General features: G+C 42.1%; 1 protein-coding gene across 1 annotated transcript in view; it reads right to left on the bottom strand.

Moving 5' to 3' along the window:
• Positions 1 to 20,055, bottom strand: part of LOC115117137 (netrin-G1-like) — a 44,900-nt gene extending 24,845 nt beyond the window's left edge. Inside the window, exon 1 of the mRNA XM_029645599.2 lies at positions 19,626 to 20,055. Within this exon, the coding sequence (XP_029501459.2) occupies positions 19,626 to 19,877 (252 nt within the window). The 5' untranslated portion in view covers positions 19,878 to 20,055. The remainder of the gene's footprint in view (positions 1 to 19,625) is intronic.
• Positions 20,056 to 21,765: the final 1,710 nt, after the last annotated feature.

Consider the following 21,765-nt stretch of genomic DNA (forward strand, 5'->3'; position numbering starts at 1 on the left):
CTAGTCAGTCTCACGGTTTACCCCTTCTCTCTGGTCAGTCTCACGGTTTACCCCCTCACTCTAGTCAGTCTCACGGTTTACCCCTTCTCTCTGGTCAGTCTCTCGGTTTACCCCCTCTCTCTGGTCAGACTCACGGTTTACCCCCTCCCTCTGGTCAGTCTCACGGTTTACCCCTTCTCTCTGGTCAGTCTCACGGTTTACCCCCTCTCTCTGGTCAGTCTCACGGTTTACCCCCTCTCTCTGGTCAGTCTGACTGGAGGAAAGGAGCAAGGAACGTGAGAGGCGGTCCCTCCACTGAAACTGACCAACAGATGCAGGTACCATCAGTCCGGTAAATTAATTTTTTAATTCATGCTCAGCTGTGCCTCGAAAGTGTTACAACTGATATATTTTGTTATCAAAGCTCGAGTTTTGAAATATAATATGGTTTGAGAAGAACAACATTGAAAGGTCAAGCATAGGCACTATGCTGTGATAATGTACAGTATTAGACCTAAAGCACAAATCTCATTCCTACAGAACAATGTTTTTACTCCGAAAGTGATTGTGACTCAGAAAAGATTAGTGACCACTGATCTAATCCAATATGAAGTCATCACAGAGACAGAGAGAGAGAGAGAGAGAGAGAGAGAGAGAGAGGGGGGAAATCAATCATTTCCAGGCCCAGGGACATGTACTAATCTGTGGCGACCTAAATGCCAGAATCGGACAAGAATCTGACACCCTCAGCACACAGGGGGACAAACACCTGCCTGGAGGTGACAGCATTCCCTCCCCCATATGCCCCCCTAGGCACAACTATGACAACATAACCAACAAAAACGGGTCACAGCTCCTGCAGCTCTTTCACACGCTGGGTATGTACATAGTCAATGGTAGGTTTCGAGGGGACTCCTATGGTAGGTACACCTATAGCTCATCTCTTGGCAGTAGTACTGTAGACTACTTCATCACTGACCTCAACCCAGAGTCTCTCAGAGTGTTCACAGTCAGCCCACTGACAACCCTATCAGACCACAGCAACATCACAGTCTACTTGAAAAGAGCAATACTCAATCATGAGGCATCAAAGCCAAAGGAACTGAGTAACATTAAGACATGCTATAGATGGAAGGAATGCAGTTTGGAAACCTACCAAAAAACAATTAGGCAACAACAAATTCAATCCCTTCTAGACAATTTCCTGGGTAAAACGTTCCACTGTAATAGTGAAGGTGTAAACTTGGCAGTAGAAAATCTTAACAGTATATTTGACCTCTCAGCTTCCCTATCAAATCTAAAAATCTGAAATAGAAAACCAAAGAAAATTAACAACAATGACAAATGGTTTGATGAAGAATGCAAAAATCTAAGAAAGAAATTGAGAAACCTGTCCAACCAAAAACATAGAGACCCGGAAAACCTGAGTCTATGCCTTCACTATGGTGAATCACTAAAACAATACAGAAATACACTACGGAAAAAGAAGGAACAGCACGTCAGAAATCAGCTCAATGTAATTGAAGAATCCATAGACTCTAACCACTTCTGGGAAAATTGGAAAAAACTAAACAAACAACAACACAAAGAATTATCTATCCAAAATGGAGATGTCTGGGTAAACCACTTCTCCAATTGTTTTGGCTCTATAACAAAGAATAAAGAGCAAAAACATATACATGATCAAATACAAATCTTAGAATCAACTGTTAAAGACGACCAGAACCCACTGGATTCTCCAATTACCTTGAATGAGTTACAGGGCAAAATAAAAACCCTCCAACCCAAAAAGGCCTGTGGTGTTGATGGTATCCTTAATGAAATGATCAAATATACAGACAACAAATTCCAATTGGCTATACTAAAACTCTTTAACATCATCCTTAGCTCTGGCATCTTCCCCAATATTTGGAACCAAGGACTGATCACCCCAATCCACAAAAGTGGAGACAAATTTGACCCCAATAACTACCGTGGAATATGCGTCAACAGTAACCTTGGGAAAATCCTCTGCATTATCATTAACAGCAGACTCGTACATTTCCTCAATGAAAACAATGTACTGAGCAAATGTCAAATTGGCTTTTTACCAAATTACCGTACAACAGACCATGTATTCACCCTGCACACCCTAATTGACAACCAAACAAACCAAAACAAAGGCAAAGTCTTCTCATCAAAAAAAGCCTTCGACTCAAATTGGCATGAGGGTCTGCTATACAAATGAATGGAAAGTGGTGTTGGGGGTAAAACATACGACATTATAAAATCCATGTACACAAACAACAAGTGTGTGGTTAAAATTGGCAAAAAGCACACACATTTCTTCCCACAGGGTCGTGGGGTTAGACAGGGATGCAGCTTAAGCCCCACCCTCTTCAACATATATATCAAAGCATTGGCGCGGGCACTAGAAAAGTCTGCAGCACCCGGCCTCACCCTACTAGAATCCGAAGTCAAATGTCTACTGTTTGCTGATGATCTGGTGCTTCTGTCAACAACCAAGGAGGGCCTACAGCAGCACCTAGATCTTCTGCATAGATTCTGTCAGACCTGGGCCCTGACAGTAAATCTCAGTAAGACCAATATAATGGTGTTCCAAAAAAGGTCCAGTTGCCAGGACCACAAATACAAATTCCATCTAGACACTGTTGCCCTAGAGCACACAAAAAACTATACATACCTTGGCCAAAACATCAGCGCCACAGGTAACCTCCACAAAGCTGTGAACGATTTGAGAGACAAGGCAAGAAGGGCATTCTATGCCATCAAATGGAACATATTTCAACATACAAATTAGGATCTGGCTAAAAATACTTGAATCAGTCATAGAGCCCATTGCCCTTTATGGTTGTGAGGTCTGGGGTCCGCTCACCAACCAAGACTTCACAAAATGGGACAAACACCAAGAATTGTGCAAAAATATCCTCCGTGAACAAAGTAGAACACCAAATAATGCATGCAGAGCAGAATTAGGCCGATACCCACTAATTATCAAAATCCAGAAAAGAGCCTTTAAATTCTACAACCACCTAAAAGGAAGCGATTCCCAAACCTTCCATAACAAAGCCATCACCTACAGAGAGATGAACCTGGAGAAGAGTCCCTAAGCAAGCTGGTCCTTGGGCTCTGTTCACAAACACAAACACACCCTACAGAGCCCCAGGACAGCAGCACAATTAGACCCAACCAAATCATGAGAAAACAAAAAGATAATTACTTGATACATTGGAAAGAATTAACAAAAAAACAGAGCAAACTAGAATGCTATTTGGCCCTAAACAGAGAGTACACAGTGGCAGAATACCTGACCACTGTGACTGATCCAAACGTAAGGAAAGCTTTGACTATGTACAGACTCAGTGAGCATAGCCTTGCTATTGAGAAAGGCCGCCGTAGGCAGACATGGCTCTCAAGAGAAGACAGGCTATGTGCTCACTGCCCACAAAATGAGGTGGAAACTGAGCTGCACTTCCTAACCTCCTGCCCAATGTATGATCATATTAGAGACACATATTTCCCTCAGATTACACAGATCCACAAAGAATTCGAAAACAAATCCAATTTGGATAAACTCCCATATCTACTGGGTATTATCGTTTTTGGCTAAAAAACATACCCATTTTAAACTGCCTATTTCTCAGCCATAGAAACTAGAATATGCATTGTCAGATTAGGATAGAAAACACTCTAAAGTTTCCAAAACTGTCAAAATATTGTCTGTGAGTATAACATAACTGATATTGCAGGCAAAACCTGAGGAAAATCCAATCAGAAAGTGCCTCTTATTTTGAAACCTCTCTGTTCCTATGCATGCCTGTCCTCCATTTAAAGGGATATCAACCAGATTCCGTTTTCTATGGCTTCCCTAAGGTGTCAACAGTCTTTAGACATAGTTTCAGGCTTTTATTTTGAAAAATGAGCGAGAAAGATCACATTGCGTAAGTGGATAGGTGGGGGCTCTCAGAGTGAATTTTGCGTAACAGAGTAAAGCGGCCATTGTTTCTCCCGGTCCTATTTAAAAACCTACACTCATGGAGTGGCGCTATGCTATTCAGCGGTTGCTGATGACAATTACCCCGCTTAAGGGATGGGTAGCGTCAAGAAGTTAACACATGTTTCCCATGCCAATAAAGCCCCTGAGAGAGAGAGAGAGAGAGAGAGAGAGAGAGAGAGAGAGACAGAGAGAGAGAGAGACAGACAGACAGACAGACAGACAGACAGACAGACAGACAGACAGACAGACAGACAGACAGACTTTTTAGGTTTATGGATGGCGTAAGTACAGACTTTAACCCTGGCACAATGACATTTGTCGGCCTAAACTAAACACTCAAACCTGCGTGTCTTGTGTGAGTGTGTGTACGTGTTTGTGTCTGTGCGAGTATGTGTGTGTGTGTGTAGACTTCAGTTGACGTGATTCCTGACAGACAGGGGATGTGGTCGAGGAGATAAACTCACTGGCCAATGACAGGCCAGCGTGATGGACGGATGAAGGCATTTCAACCAATCAGAGCCCAGATCACAGATTGAACGCAACTCACCACCCCACTATCTAACCTTACCTAATATCTCTCCTCTTACTCTCTCACACACTCAAACACACACACACAAACACTCCACTTTGATTAAATTAGCCATCTCTATTTGTCCAGTATGACAACTGCTCATGATTAATATCTGAAGCATCTTTTGATCAGCAAAATAAAATCCTGTAACTAAAGGAAGGGGTTAAGGAAGGCTTTCGTTGGGCCTTAAATGTGTTAAATGAAAATAAATGATATTGGTCACATGCTTGGTAAACAACAGGTGTAGACTGTGAAATGCTTACTTAAGGGTCCTTTTTCAACAATGCAGAGAGACAGAGAAAGAGAAAATAAAAACTGAAATTGAGTGACAAAGAATACGAGGGAATAACGAATAACAATAACGAGTAAAAACAGGAAATATAGAGTGAATAACGAGTAAAAACAGGAAATACAGAGTGAATAACGAGTAAAAACAGGAAATATAGAGTGAATAACGAGTAAAAACAGGAAATACAGAGTGAATAACGAATAACAATAACGAGTAAAAACAGGAAAGTGCCGAGGAAGGAATCCTCAGGACCTTTTCAAACGACTGAAATTGACAGATATTTCTAGTTTCTAGTCAATAATAATGTAATGAATAATAACTATAATAATGTAATGAATAATATAATCAATAATAACTATAATAATATAATGAATAATAACTATAATAATATAATGAATAATATAATGAATAATAACTATAATAATATAATTAATAATATAATGAATAATAACTATAATAATATAATGAATAATACCTATAATAATATAATGAATAATAACTATAATAATATAATGAATAATAACTATAATAATATAATGAATAATAACTATAATAATAATAACTATAATAATATAATGAATAATAACTATAATAATATAATGAATAATAACTATAATAATATAATGAATAATATAATGAATAATAACTATAATAATATAATGAATAATACCTATAATAATATAATGAATAATAACTATAATAATATAATGAATAATATAATGAATAATAATTATAATAATATAATGAATAATAACTATAATAATATGATGAATAATAACTATAATAATATAATGAATAATAACTATAATAATATAATGAATAATAACTATAATAATATAATGAATAATATAATGAATAATAACTATAATAATATAATGAATAATAACTATAATAATATAATGAATAATAACTATAATAATATAATGAATAATATAATGAATAATAACTATAATAATATAATGAATAATAACTATAATAATAATGAATAATAACTATAATAATATAATGAATAATATAATGAATAATAACTATAATAATATAATGAATAATAACTATAATAATATAATGAATAATAACTATAATAATATAATCAATAATATAATGAATAATATAATGAATAATACCTATAATAATATAATGAATAATATAATGAATAATAACTATAATAATATAATGAATAATAACTATAATAATATAATGAATAATAACTATAATAATGAATAATAATAATATAATGAATAATAACTATAATAATATAATGAATAATAACTATAATAATATAATGAATAATAACTATAATAATATAATGAATAATATAATGAATAATAACTATAATAATATAATGAATAATAACTATAATAATATAATGAATAATAACTATAATAATATAATGAATAATAACTATAATAATATAATAAATAATAACTATAATAATATAATGAATAATATAATGAATAATAACTATAATAATATAATGAATAATATAATGAATAATAACTATAATAATATAATGAATAATAACTATAATAATATAATGAATAATAACTATAATAATATAATGAATAATAACTATAATAATATAATGAATAATAACTATAATAATATAATAAATAATAACTATAATAATATAATGAATAATAACTATAATAATAGGATGAATAATATAATGAATAATAACTATAATAATAGGATGAATAATATAATGAATAATAACTATACTAATATAATTAATAATATAATAGGATGAATAATAACTATAATAATATAATGAATAATAACTATAATAATATAATGAATAATATAAATAATATAATGAATAATAACTATAATAATATAATGAATAATAACTATAATAATATAATGAATAATAACTACTATAATAATATAATGAATAATATAATAATAACTATAATAATATAATGAATAATATAATGAATAATAACTATAATAATATAATAATATAATGAATAATAACTATATAATATAATGAATAATATAATGAATAATAACTATAATAATATAATGAATAATAACTATAATAATATAATGAATAATAACTATAATAATATAATGAATAATATAATGAATAATAACTATAATAATATAATCAATAATAACTATACTAATATAATGAATAATATAATGAATAATAAATATAATAGTATAATGAATAATAAATATAATAAATAATAACTATAATAATATAATGAATAATATAATGAATAATAACTATAATAATATAATGAATAATATAATGAATAATAACTATAATAATATAATGAATAATATAATGAATAATAACTATAATAATATAATGAATAATATAATGAATAATAACTATAATAATATAATGAATAATATAATGAATAATAACTATAATAATATAATGAATAATTGTTCCTGATAATGAATAATAACTTGTTCCTGATAATAATATAATGAATAATACCTATAATAATATAATGAATAATAAATATAACCTTGGTGATGAGGTTCCTGAAACAGGAAAGGGATCCTGAGCTTGGTGATGAGCCCAGAGCTTGGTGAAACTGTTGCCACTTGGTGAAAGATCTTGGTCCTGAAGCACAACATTTGCCTTGGTGAGACTATAATGTTATGCTTGGTCCTGAGCTTGGTGATGAGCTTGGAGATTTTAAATGTTGAACTGTAGTCTATGAACAGCATTATTCCATCACTGGAACTGGGATGATGGTGTTGATGTGTGACCAGCCTTTCCGATCCATGAAATACAGCCCCAGACCATTATTCCTCCTCCACCAAACTTTACAGTTGTCACTATGTGCTTGGGCAAGTAGCAATTCTCCTGGCATCCCCCGAATCATATTAAATCAAGTTGTATTTATACAGCACATTTCAGACATGTAATGCAACGCAAATTGCTTTACAGGGAAAAACTAAGTAAAAAAACTATGAAAATAAAAGGCTGAAATATTTACTACACAACAAACATAAGATTTTTTTTTAAACTAAATAAAGATACAAGCTGAACAACTAAAAACACCATAAGGAAAAGCAAAGTTAAAAATATGTGCACAGTTTCAGCTCCCTTCAAGTTCTCTGGCAGGCTATTCCAGAGGCTGGGGGCATAGTAACTAAAGGCTGCCTCTCCGTGCCTCTTGGTCCCAGGCTTTGGGATAGTTAAAAAGCCAGTGCCAGAGGACCGGAGGGTCCTACTGGGTACATAACTCAAAAGCATGTCTGACATGTATTGGAGAGACAATGGAAGATTGATTTAAAAAACCAATAGAAGAATCTTAAAATGAATTATATTCAGTCAGTGCAGAGACTTTAAAACGGGTGTATTGTGTACTCCCCTCCCTGGTCTTGGTCTGTACCCATTCTGCAGCATTCGGTATGTTTTGGATTTGACCAATGGCTTTCTTTGGTAGACAAGACAGGAGAGCATTACAGTAGTCAAGCCTTCTCGTAATAAAAGCATTGATGAGTCTCTCTGTATCAGCCCGAAAGAGAAACGTCCGCACCTTGGCATTGTTCCTCAGGTGGTAAAAAGCTTTTTTGGTCACATTACTAATGTGTGATAGAAAATTGAGTCAAGAATCTAAAATAAGACCTAGGGTTTGACTCCAACAATAAGTACACCAGTCTAGTCTTGTTCTCAACTAGCCTACCTGGTTAAATAAAGGTGAAATAAAAAAATAAATTTAGCTGGAAGAAGTTGTGAGCCATTCAAGTATTTAAATCACTAATACAGTCTAATAATTTATCCATGGAGCTAAAATCCTCTGGTGGCACAGAAATGCAAAATTGTGTATCGTCTGCGTAGCAGTGAAAATCAATGCTGTGCTTTCTGATAACGCTGCCAAGGGGCAGCAGAGAGACTCATCGGACCCAAAATGGAACCTTGCGGAACACCACATTTAAAATGTATTCTCTCAGAGTTACGGTGCACTTGGTTTTCCCACATTTTGTTACGTTACAGCTTAATTCTAAAATTGATTAAATTGTTTTCTTTTCTTCTCATCAATCTACACAAAATATCCCACAATGACAAAGAAAGGGTCATTAGACAGGTCATTAGACAAAAAAATGAAATATCACATTTACATAAGTATTCAGACCCTTTACTCAGTACTTTGTTGAAGCACCTTTGGCAGTGATTACAGCCTCGAGTCTACTTGGGTACGACGCTACAAGCTTGGCACACCTGTATTTGGGGAGTTTTTTAATTTATTTTTTATTTCACCTTTATTTAACCAGGTAGGCTAGTTGAGAACAAGTTTCTACCATTCTTCTCTGTAGATCCTCTCAAGCTCTGTCAGGTTGGATGAGGAGCGTCGCTGCACAGCTATTTTCAGGTCTCTCTAGATAATTTCGATCAGGTTCAAGACCAGGCTCTTTCTGGGCCACTCAATGATATTCAGGGAAGGGCAAAGGGGAAAGGAGGAGGGGAAGGGGAAAGGGGAAAGGATACGGAAAGGGGAAGGGAAAGGGATACGGAAAGGGATACGGAAAGGGGAGGGGAAAGGGGAAGGGATACGGAAAGGGGAAGGGAAAGGGAGGGGAAAGGGGAGGGGATACGGAAAGGGGAAGGGAAAGGGAAAGGGGAGGGGAAAGGGGAGGGAAAGGGGATACGGAAGGGGAAGGGAAAGGGGAAGGGGAAGGGGAAAGGGAATGAAAGGGGAAGGGGAAAAGGGAAGGGAAGGAAAGGGGAAGGGAAAGGGGAAGGGGAGGGGAAGGGGAGGGAAAGGGGGGAAAGGGAAGGGGAAGGGAAGGGAAAGGGGAAAGGGAAGGGATACGGAAAGGGGAGGAGAAAGGGGAAGGGAAAGGGAAAGGGGAAGGGAATGGAAAGGGAAGGGATACGGAAGGGGAGGTGAAAGGGGAAGGGAAAGGGGAGGGGAAAGGGGAGGAGAAAGGGGAGGGGAAAGGGAAAGGGGAAGGGAAGGGAAAGGGGAAGGGATACGGAAAGGGGAGGAGAAAGGGGAAGGGAAAGGGAAAGGGAAAGGGGAAGGGGAAAGGGGAATGGAAAGGGGAGGGGAAAGGGGAAGGGGAAGGGGAAATCTAGTCAATTGTCCAACTAAATGTATTCAACTAGAAACACCTCAAGGATAAATCAGTGGAAACAAAATGTTGAGTCTCAAAGCAAAAGGGTCTGAATACTTATGTAAATATGGTATGTCAGTCAGGCCAGTTTACTATTGAGATCTGAGTCAACTCAAGTTATGTCAGTCAGGCCAGTTTACTATGGAGATCTGAGTCAACTCAAGTTCTCTCAGTCAGGCCAGTTTACTATTGAGATCTGAGTCAACTCAAGTTATGTCAGTCAGGCCAGTTTACTATGGAGATCTGAGTCAACTCAAGTTCTCTCAGTCAGGCCAGTTTACTATGGAGATCTGAGTCAACTCAAATCATGTCTGTCAGGCGTTTACTATTCAGGTCTTTTGTAAAAGAAGAGAGAGAAGCAGTTGTAAAATGCTTGTCATCATTATCCATCCGATAAGGGAACACATCGTCACAGATTACATTACTAAAACTAAAACAATGCATCAACAGTCAATCTCCGACTGAATGCCAGTGACCATCCTCCTGATAATTCACATTGACGATAAAAAGGCAACAGAGACACAAAACACAGGATACGTGATGAGTATCTTCTTCAGCCCAAAGTGTCAGTCACACTCCTTGTGTTAAATTGACAGTACTAATGTTTTTTTTTTTCATGAGCCCACATAGTACGCATAAAGGCTAGAATCCTTACACTTTCTATTCTCCCAAAAGAAGGACATTGAGGACTAGGTATGTTATGGAATAGTTTGTCCACTATCCTCTCTAATTGCCACCTAATCAATAGATAATAATAATTAAAGAATGTTCAACACGGTCCTTTCCTAAATTGTACACCTCTCTACTCTTCCTCTCACTCCATTTTCTCTCTCTCACACACACACACACACACACACACACACACACACACACACACACACACACAACACACCAACCTCGTCACCTTACACATAGAAACATGGTGTTTGCTACTTGCTGTGTCATGACTTCAAATCATTTCCCTCCCAGGAGGAGGTAGGATCACCACAGTAGAGATTTTGGGATTGAAAACTAACACTCCCTGACATCACACAGTGTGTGTGAGCGCTGCAAGTGTGTCGGATTGAGAGAAGGAGCGTCGTGATGGAACATTCCAGAAAAAAGGCTACCCTGCCGCTCGGTGTGTGGTGTGTAGTGGTGTTGGTGTTGGTATTTGGTGTGGTGGTGGTTAGGTGGTGTGTGGTGGTGATGTGTGTTGGTGTGTATGTGTGGCGGTGTGGTGATGGTGTTGGTGTGTGGTGGTGGTGTTGGTGTGTGGTGTTGATGTGTGGTGGTGGTGTGGGGTGGTGTTTGTGTGTGGTGGTGGTGTTGGTGTGTGGTGTTGGTGTGTGGTGGTGTGGTGGTGTTGGTATGTGGTGTTGGTGTGTGGTGGTGGTGTCGTGGTGGTGTTGGTATGTGGTGTTGGTGTGTGGTGGTGGTGTGGGGTGGTGTTTGTGTGTGGTGGTGGTGTTGGTGTGGTGTGGTGGTGGTGGTGTGTGGTGTTTTGGTGTGTGGTGGTGGTGGTGTTGGTGTGGTGCTGGTGTTGGGGTGTGGTGGTGGTGTGTGGTGTTTGTGTTTTGGTGTGTGGTGTGGTGTGTGGTGGTGGTGGTGTTTTGTGTGTGTGGTGGTGGTGGTTTGTGGTGGTGGTGGTGTTGTGTGGTGTGGTTGGTTTGTGGTGGTGCTGTGTGGTGGTGGTGTTGGTTTGTGGTGTGTGGTGGTGGTGGTGTGGTTGTGGTGTGGTGGTGGTGATGTGGTGGTGTGTTTTTTTGTGGTGTTGTTGGTGTGGTGGTGTTGGTTTTTGGTGTGTGGTTTTTGGAGGTGTTGGTGTGTGGTTTTGGTGTGGTGGTGGTGTGTTTTTTTGTGGTGTTGTTGGTGTGGTGGTGTTGGCTTTTGGTGGTGGTGTGTGGTGTGGTGGTGTGTGTGTTTTTGTGGTGGTGATGTGGTGGTGTATTTTTGGTGGTGGTGTTGGTGTGGTAGTGTGTGGTGTGGTGGTGGTGGTGTTGGTTTGTTGGTGTGGTTTGGGGGTGGTGGTGGTGGTGTTGGTTTGTGGTGTGTGTTGGGGTGGTGGTGGTGGTGTTGTTTTGTGGAGGTGGTGTTGGTAGTGTTGGTTTGTGGTGTGTGGGGGTGGTGGTGTTGGTTTGTGGAGGTGGTGTTGGTGTTGGTTTGTGGAGGTAGTGTTGGTTTGTGGTGTGGCGGTGGTGGTGTTGGTTTGTGGAGGTGGTGTTGGTTTGTGGAGGTAGTGTTGGTTTGTGGTCTGGTGGTGGTGGTGGTGTTGGTTTGTGGTGTGTGGGGTGTTGGTGGTGGTGGTGGTGGTGTTGGTTTGTGGTGTGTGGGGGTGGTGGTGTGGGTTTGTGGTGTGGTGGTGGTGGTGGTGTAGGTTTGTGGTGTGTGGTGGTGGTGTTGGGTTGGTGGTGGTTTGTGGGGTGTGGTGGTGGTGGTGTTGGTGTGGTGGTGTTGGTTTGTGGTGGTGTGGTGGTGTTGGGTTTGTGGTGTTGGTGTGGTGTGTGGTGGTGGTGGTGTGTGTGGTGTGTGGTGGTGATGGTATGTGGTGTTGGTGTGTGGTGGTGGTGGTGGGGTGGTGGTGTGGGGTGGTGGTTGTGTGTGGTGGTGGTGTTGGTGTTGGTGTGTGGTGGTGGTGTTGGGGTGTGGTGGTGGTGTGTGGTGTTTTGGTGTGTGGTGTGGTGTGTGGTGGTGGTGGTGGTGTTGGTTTGTGGTGGTGGTGGTGTTGGTGTGGTGTGTTGGTTTGTGGTGGTGGTGTTGGTTTGTGGTGTGTGGTGGTGGTGGTGTGGTTTGTGGTGTGGTGGTGGTGGTGGTGGTGGTGATGTGGTGGTGGTGTTTTTGTGGTGTTGTTGGTGTGGTGGTGTTGGTTTTGGTGGTGGTGGTGTTGGTTTGTGGTGTGGTGGTGGTGATGTTGGTTTGTGGTGTGTGGGGTGGTGGTGGTGGTGTTGGTTTGTGGAGGTGGTGTTGGTGGTGTTGGTTTGTGGTGTGTGGGGGTGGTGGTGGTGGTGATGTGGTGGTGTGTTTTTGTGGTGTTGTGGTGGTGTGGTGGTGTGTGGTGTGGTGGCGGTGGTGTTGGTTTGTGGTGTGTGGGGGTGGTGGTGGTGGTGTTGGTTTGTGGAGGTGGTGTTGGTGGTGTTGGTTTGGAGGTGGTGTTTGTGTGGGTGGTGGTGTTGGTTTGTGGAGTGGTGTTGGGTTTGGGGATGATGGTGTTGGTTTGGTGGTGGTGTTGGTTTGTGGTGTGTGGGGTGGTGTTGGTTTGTGGTGTGTGGGGGTGGTGGTGGTGGTGGTGTTGGTTTGTGGTGTGGTGGTGGTGGTGTTGGTTTGTGGTGTGTGGTGGTGTGGTGGTGGTGGTGTGTTGGTTTGTGGTGTGGTGGTGGTGGTGTGTGGTTTGTGGTGTGTGGGGTGGGGTGGTGGTGGTGTTGGTTTGTGGTGTGTGGGGGTGGTGGTGTAGGTTTGTGGTGTGGTGGTGGTGGTGGTGTGGTTTGTGGTGTGGTGGTGGTGGTGGTGGTGGTGGTGTTGGTTTGGTGGTGTGTGGGGTGTGGTGGTGTGGTGGTTTGTGGAGGTGGTGGTGTGTGGTGGTGGTGGTGTTGGTTTTTTGTGGAGGTGGTGTGGTGGGTTGGTTTTTTTGGTGGTGTTTTGGTTTGGTGGAGGTGGTGTTGGTTTTTGTGGTGGTGGTTGGTGGTGGTGGCTTTTGGTTTGTGGTGTGGTGGTGTGTGGTGTGGTGATGGGTGATGGTGTTGGTTTGTGGTGGTGGTGGGTGGTGGTGTGTTGGTTTGTGGTGTGTGGGGGTGGTGGTGGTGGTGGTTTGGTTTGTGGAGTGGTGGTTGTGGTGTGGTGTGGGGGTGGTGGTGTTGGTTTGTGGTGGTGGTGTTGGTGTTGGTTTGTGGTGTGTGGGGGTGGTGGTGTTGGTTTGTGGAGGTGGTGTTGGTTTGTGGAGGTAGTGTTGGTTTGTGGTGTGGTGGTGGTGGTGGTGTTGGTTTGTGGTGTGTGGGGGTGGTGGTGGTGGTGGTGTTGGTTTGTGGTGTGTGGGGGTGGTGGTGTAGGTTTGTGGTGTGGTGGTGGTGGTGGTGTAGGTTTGTGGTGTGGTGGTGGTGTTGGGTGGTGTTTGTGTGTGGTGGTGGTGGTGTTGGTGTGTGGTGTTGGTATGTGGTGGTGTGGTGGTGTTGGTATGTGTGGTGGTGGTGGTGTGGTGTGGTGGTGTGGTGGTGTTGGTATGGTGTTGGTGTGTGGTGGTGGTGTGGGGTGGTGGTGTGGGGTGGTGGTGTTGGTGTGGTGGTGGTGGTGTGGTGGTGGTGGTGTTTTTGGGGTGTGGTGTGGTGTGGTGTGTTTTTTGTGGTGTGTGGTGTGTGTGTGTGGTGTTGTGTGGTGGTGGTGTTGGTTTGTGGTGGTGGTGGTGTTGGTTTGTGGTGTGTTGGTTTGTGGTGGTGTGTGGTGGTGGTGTGTGGTGGTGGTGTTGGTTTGTGGTGTGTGGTGGTGGTGTGGTGGTGTTTGTGAGGTGGTGGTGGTGATGTGGTGGTGTGTTTTTGTGGTGTTGTTGGTGTGGTGGTGTTGGTGGTTTTGGTGGTGGTGGTGGTGTGGTTTGTGGTGTGGTGGTGGTGATGTTGGTTTGTGGTGTGTGGGGGTGGTGTTGGTTTGTGGATGTGGTGTTGGTGGTGTTGGTTTGTGGTGTGTGGGGTGGTGGTGTGGTGGTGATGTGGTGGTGTTGTTGGTGTGGTGGTGTGTGGTGTGGTGGTGGTGGTGGTTTGGTTTGGTGGTGTGTGGTTTTGGTGGTGGTGGTGGTGTTGGTTTGTGGTGGTGGTGTTGGTGGTGTTGGTTTGGTGGTGTGGTGGGGGTGGTTGGTTTGTTGGTTTGTTGGTGGTGGTGTGTGGTTTGGCGGTGGTGTGGTGGTGGTGGTGTTGGTTTGTGGTGGTGTGGTTTGGGTGGTGGTGGTGGTGGTGTTGGTTTGTGGTGTGTGGGGGTGGTGGTGGTGGGTTTGGTTTGGTGGTGGTGGTGGTGTAGGTTTGTGGTGTGGTGGTGGTGGTGGTGGTGGTGGTGTTGGTTTGTGGTGTGTGGGGGTGGTGTTGTTGGTTTGTGGAGGTGGTTTGTGTGGGGGTGGTGGTGTTGGTTTGTGGAGGTGGTGTGTGGGGGTGGTGGTGTTGGTTTGTGGAGGTGATGTTGGTTTGTGGTGGTGGTTGTGGTGGTGTTGGTTTGTGGTGTGGTGGTTGTGGTGTGTGGGGGTGGTGGTGTGGTTTGTGGTGGTGGTGGTGTTGGTGGTGGTGGTGGTGGTGTTGGTTTGTGGTGTGGTGGTTGTGGTGGTGTTGGTTTGGTGGTGTGGGGTGGGGGTGGTGTTGGTTGTGGTTTGTGGTGGTGTTGGTTTATGGTGGTGTGTGGTGTGTTGCGGTGTGTGGTGGTGTTGGTTTGGTGTTGGTTTGGTGGTGTGGGGTGTGGGGTGGGGGTGGTGTTGGTTGTGGTTTGTGGTGGTGTTGTTGTTGTTGGTGTGTGGTGTGTGGTGGTGGTGGTGGTTGTGGTTTGTGGTGGTGGTGGTTTATGGTGGTGTGTTGTGTTGCGGTGTGTGGTGGTGTTGTTGTTTTGTGGTGGTGGTGTTGTTTTGTGGTGGTGGTGTTGTTGTTGTTGTTGGTGGGTGGTGTGGTGGTGGTGTTGTTGTTGTGTGGTGGTGGTGGTGGTGGTGTTGTTGGTGTGTGGTGTGTGTTGTTGTTGTTGGTTTGTGGTGGTGGTGATGTGTGGTGGTTGTGTGTGTTTTTTATTTTTTATTTTTTTATTTCACCTTTATTTAACCAGGTAGGCTAGTTGACAACAAGTTCTCATTTGCAACTGGGACCTGGCCAAGATAAAGCATAGCAGTGTGAACAGACAACACAGAGTTACACATGGAGTAAACAATTAACAAGTCAATAAGACAGTAGAAAAAAAAGGGAGTCTATATACACTGTGTGCAAAAGGCATGAGGAGGTAGGCGAATAATTACAATTTAGCAGATTAACACTGGAGTGATAAATGATCAGATGGTCATGTACAGGTAGAGATATTGCTGTGCAAAAGAGCATAAAATAAAATAAATAAAAAACAGTATGGGGATGAGGTAGGTAAAAATGCGTGGGCTATTTACCGATAGACTATGTACAGCTGCAGCGATCGGTTAGCTGCTCAGATAGCAGATGTTTGAAGTTGGTGAGGGAGATAAAAGTCTCCAACTTCAGCGATTTTTGCAATTTGTTCCAGTCACAGGCAGCAGAGAACTGGAACGAAAGTCGGCCAAATGAGGTGTTGGCTTTAGGGATGATCAGTGAGATACTCCTGCTGGAGCGCGTGCTACGGGTGGGTGTTGCCATCGTGACCAGTGAACTGAGATAAGGCGGAGCTTTACCTAGCATGGACTTGTAGATGACCTGGAGCCAGTGGGTCTGGCGACGAATATGTAGCGAGGGCCAGCCAACTAGAGCATACAGGTCGCAGTGGTGAGTGGTATAAGGTGCTTTAGTGACAAAACGGATGGCACTGTGATAAACTGCATCCAGTTTGCTGAGTAGAGTGTTGGAAGCAATTTTGTAGATGACATCGCCGAAGTCGAGGATCGGTAGGATAGTCAGTTTTACTAGGGTAAGTTTGGCGGCGTGAGTGAAGGAGGCTTTGTTGCGGAATAGAAAGACAATTTCCTGAATAAAACGTTCCACTGTAATAGACAAGGTGTAAACTTGGCAGTAGAAAATCTTAACAGTATATTTGACCTCTCAGCTTCCCTATCAAATCTAAAAATCTGCACCTTAAGCCCCACCCTCTTCAACATATATATCAACGAATTGGCACGGGCACTAGAAAAGTCTGCAGCACCCGGCTTCACCCTACTAGAATCTGAAGTCAAATGTCTACTGTTTGCTGATGATCTGGTGCTTCTGTCACCAACCAAGGAAGGCCTACAGCAGCACCTAGATATTCTGCACAGACTCTGCCAAACCTGGGCCCTGACAGTAAATCTCAGTAAGACCAAAATAATGGTGTCCAGTCGCCAGGTCTAGTCGCCAGGACCACAAATACAAATTCCATTTCGACACCATTGCCCTAGAGCACACAAAAAACAATACATACCTCGGCCTAAACATCAGCCCCAAAGGCAACTTCCACAAAGCTGTGAACCATCTAAGAGGCAAGAAGGGCATTCTATGCCATCAAAAGGATGGGACACAGAGAGGGAGAGAGAGAGAAACAGGGGGAGAGTGAGAAAGGGAGAGGGACACAGAAAGGGACACAGAGATATAGATAGAGAGAGAAAGAAAGAGAGAGGGACACAGAGAGGGAGAGAGAGAAAGAGAGAAGGAGACAGAGAGAAGGAGACAGAGAGAGAGACAGAGAGATCCTCCCAAAGTGTTTAAAATAGAAACATGGCCAACTCCCCAACGCAGCATCACTGTCCAGCCCTGTCTCTGTTCTGTCCTGTCTGTGTCTTGTCTCTGTCCTGGTTCTTTGTCCTGTCCTTTCTCTGGCCTGCCTTGTTCTGTTTCTCTGTCCTGTCCTGTACACATGCCCTGTTTCTCTGTCCTGTCCTGTTCTGTCCTCCTATCCTGTCCTATTATGTTTTGTGGACACTATTTCCTTGCTTTTAGGGCCCACACACACACACACACACACACACACACACACACACACACACACACACACACACACACACACACACACACACACACACACACACACACACACACGTACAGTTGAAGTCGGAAGTTAATATGCACTTAGGTTGGAGTCATTAAAACTTGTTTTTCAACCACTCCACAAACTTCTTGTTAACCAACTATAGTTTTGGCAAGTCGGTAAGGACATCTACCTTGTGCATGACACAAGTAATTTTTCCAACAATTGTTTACAGACAGATTATTTCACTTATAATTCACTGTATCACAAGTCAAGTGGGTCAGAAGTTTACATACACTAAGTTGACTGTGATGTCATGGCTCTAGAAGATTCTGGCTAATTGACATCATTTGAATCAATTGGAGGTGTACCTGTGGATGTTTTTCAAGGCCTATCTTCGAACTCACCTCTTTGCTTGACATCATGGGAAAATCAAAAGAAATCAGTCAATACCTCAGAAAAAAATAATTGTAGACCTCCACAAGTCTGGTTCATCCTTGGGAGCAATTTCCAAATGCCTGAAGGTACCACGTTCATCTGTACAAACAATAGTACACAAGTATAAACACCATGGGACCACGCAGCCGTCATACCCCTCAAGAAGGAGACGTGTTCTGTCTCCTAGATATGAACGTACTTTGGTGATAAAAGTGCAAATCAATCCCAGAACAACAGCAAAGGACCTTGTGAAGATGCTGGAGGAAACAGGTATAAAAGTATCTACATCCACATTAAAACGAGTCCTATATCGACATAACCTGAAAGGCCGCTCAGCAAGGAAGAAACCACTGCTCCAAAACTGCTGCTCCAAAACAACCATAAAAAAGCCAGACTACAGACAACGGTTTGCAACTGCACATGAGGACAAAGATCATACTTTTTGGACAAATGTCCTCTGGTCTGATGAAACAAAAATAGAAATGTTTGGCCATAATGAGCATCATTATGTTTGGAGGAAAAAGGGGGAGGCTTGCAAGCCGAAGAACATCATCCCAACGGTGAAGCAGCATCATGCTGTGGGGGTGCTTTTCTGCAGGAGGGACTGGTGCACTTCACAAAATAGATAGCATCATGAGGAAGGAAATGTATGTGGATATATTGAAGCAAGACATCAGAAGTTACAGCTTGGTGGGCAAATGAGTCTTCCAAATGGACAATGACCCCAAGCATACTTCCAAGGTTGTGGCAAAATGGCTTAAGGACAACAAAGTCAAGGTATTGGAGTGGCCATCACAAAGCCCTGACCTCTATCCTATATAACATTTGTGGGCAGAACTGAAAAAGTGTGTGCGAGCAAGGAGACCTACAAACCTGACTCAGTTACACCAGCTCTGTCAGGAGGAATGGGCCAAATTTCACCCAACTTATTTTGGGAAGCTTGTGGAAGGCTACCCCAAACATTTGACCCAAGTTAAACAATTTAAAGGCAATGCTGCCAAATCAAATCAAATCAAATGTTATTTGTCACATACACATGGTTAGCAGATGTTAATGCGAGTGTAGCGAAATGCTTGTGCTTCTAGTTCCGACAATGCAGTAATAACCAACAAGTAATCTAACTAACAATTCCAAAACTACTGTCTTATACACAGTGTAAGGGGATAAAGAATATGAATAATAATAATAATATAATATAATAATATAGAATAAGTACTAATTGAGTGTATGTAAACTTCTGTCCCACTGGGAATGTGATGAAAGAAATACATGCTGAAATAAATAATTGTCTCTGCTATTATTCTGACATTTCACATTCTTAAAATAAAGTGGTGATCCTAACTGACCTAAGACAGGGAAATTGTTACTCTGATTAAATGTCAGGAATTGTGAAAAACTGAGTTTAAATGTATTTGGCTAAGGTGTATGTAAACTTCTGACTTCAACTGTACATAACAGTGTGTGTGTGTGTGTGTATGCATACATCCCATTCTGTACAACAGAACAATAGAGTTTGTGGGCTGAAACCTAACTTCTCATTCATCACCATCACAGTCAGCTGTGTGTGTGTGTGTGTGTGTGTTTGTGTGTGTGTGCGTCCATCACACTTACCGAGATATGTCCGAACCGTGGGTGTGTGTGTTTATGTGTTTGCCAGTACTCACCAGTGTGCAGTATGTCTCAGGTGGGTCTCCACAGGTGATATTGGGTGGGTCCAGGCTGACGGTCAGGTACTTGGTTAGGACTGTAGCTTCTGGTTGACAGGCCATGTAGTCCCACGTTAACCCTTCTTCTGTGTAGATCTGACTTTTACACACGTCATAATGGCCCCAGGCAGCTGGGTATTGCTGCATGGCCACACACACACTCACACACACACACACCGCCTGCAGGGTCAACATCATCGGACAACGCATCTCCTCGTCCTATCGTGACTAAGCGGCTGTTTTTTTTTTTTTTTTTGTTGGTCCAAAGACAGTGTGAAGGGGCGGGGCCAATGTGTTGTATCTTCCTCCTCGTGAGCCAATGGAGGTGTGTGTGTGATGTTGTTAGGTTGGTGTGTATTTAAATCATCGTTGTGGCTGTCAGTCAGTAAGTGCCCTGTGGGAGAGAAGGAGAGGAGGTTATTGGACAGTCAAGGAACAGGTTGAAGGCAAAGTTAAAGGACTAGTAGTGGTGTTGCAGAGAGTAGACCACAGGCAAGCACACACACACACACACACACACACACACACACACACACACACACACACACACACACACACACAAACAAACACATAATGGCTTGGCTGAAATATACGATTTCAATTTCTCTTTTAGATGTAAAATCTCAAAATGATTATTTTCTATACGTCAAGTATAGAGTTACATTTGAGACAATTGCTTTTCCAGCTGGCTCTATTTATTTCGTATAACTTAAAGTGTAGGAATCATGAGTTTTTAACCACACAGTGTGGTTAATTTAGTTGTAGTCACCATCTGGTTACATTTAACAACAAACATAGTTATGTTTTGGGGTTTTATATAGTTATAAACTTATTTTCAGATATCTTCGGAACTACCCACAAATAGTCTGGGTAGCCATCACCCCCTTCCTCCAATCGCCAGCTTGTTGACTGTTCCCCTCATCCCCTGTCCCCTCGTCCCCTGTGCCCTCGTCCCCTGTTCCCTCGTCCCCTGTGCCCTCATCCCCTGTGCCCTCATCCCCTGTGCCCTCGTCCCCTGTTCCCTCGTCCCCTCGTCCCCTGTGCCCTCATCCCCTGTCCCCCCTCGTCCCCTGTCCCCTCATCCCCTGTCCCCTCGTCCCCTGTGCCCTCGTCCCCTGTGCCCTCGTCCCCTGTCCCCTGTCCCCCCCTCGTCCCCTGTCCCCTCATCCCCTGTCCCCTCGTCCCCTGTGCCCTCATCCCCTGTGCCCTCGTCCCCTGTCCCCTGTCCCCTCATCCCTGTCCCCCCCTCGTCCCCTGTCCCCTCATCCCCTGTCCCCTCGTCCCCTGTCCCCTGTCCCCTCATCCCCTGTCCCCTCGTCCCCTCTGCCGCCTCTGGAATCTATCTACTTCATAGCTATATCGCTATTGGAATCTATCTACTTCATATCTATATCGCTATTGGATTACCCTCACTGGCTCTCCCTCAGCCCGGTTCTCCCAGCCTGATATTCTCAGCTGGATTTTAGAACTCAACATTATTATTTATTAATATTATTATTATTTTATTTTTTTATAATTTAATATATAAATGAAACAAGACCACTTTCTCTTGGTCACAGATGGACGACGTCCCTTCGTGTTTAAAATTATAACTTTTCTGCACACATTTGAATGATGTCTCTGCGCCGCTCAGCGGTCGTTTTAAGAGAAAATTCTCTTTCCTCAGTTATATGAAAGAGTGCCAATATTGTACTGTCACTAAGTAAGATCCCATTTTGCATTGTTTATGATTTGATTGTTTCTATTTTTAGAAAGCATTTCAATTATTGCAAACGCTATTGTTCCACTTATGTTGAATAGGAAATATATTATTTTTCATATTTTCACATTATCTGTACTGTACAGTCGGGGCCAAAAGTTCTGAGATCGACACAAATATAAATTTTCACGAAGTTTGCTGCTTCATTGTCTTTAGATATTTTTGTCAGATGTTACTATGGAATACTGAAGTATAATTACAAGCATTTCATAAGTGTCAAAGGCTTTTATTGACAATTACATGAAGTTGATGCAAAGAGTCAATATTTGGAAGTGGAAAGTGGTGTGTTGGAGGGAATGGGAGAGGAAAGTGGTGTGTTGGAGGGAATGGAAGTGGAAA

Source organism: Oncorhynchus nerka, linkage group LG20 (genome assembly GCF_034236695.1).
Source record: "Oncorhynchus nerka isolate Pitt River linkage group LG20, Oner_Uvic_2.0, whole genome shotgun sequence".
NCBI lineage: Eukaryota > Metazoa > Chordata > Actinopteri > Salmoniformes > Salmonidae > Oncorhynchus > Oncorhynchus nerka.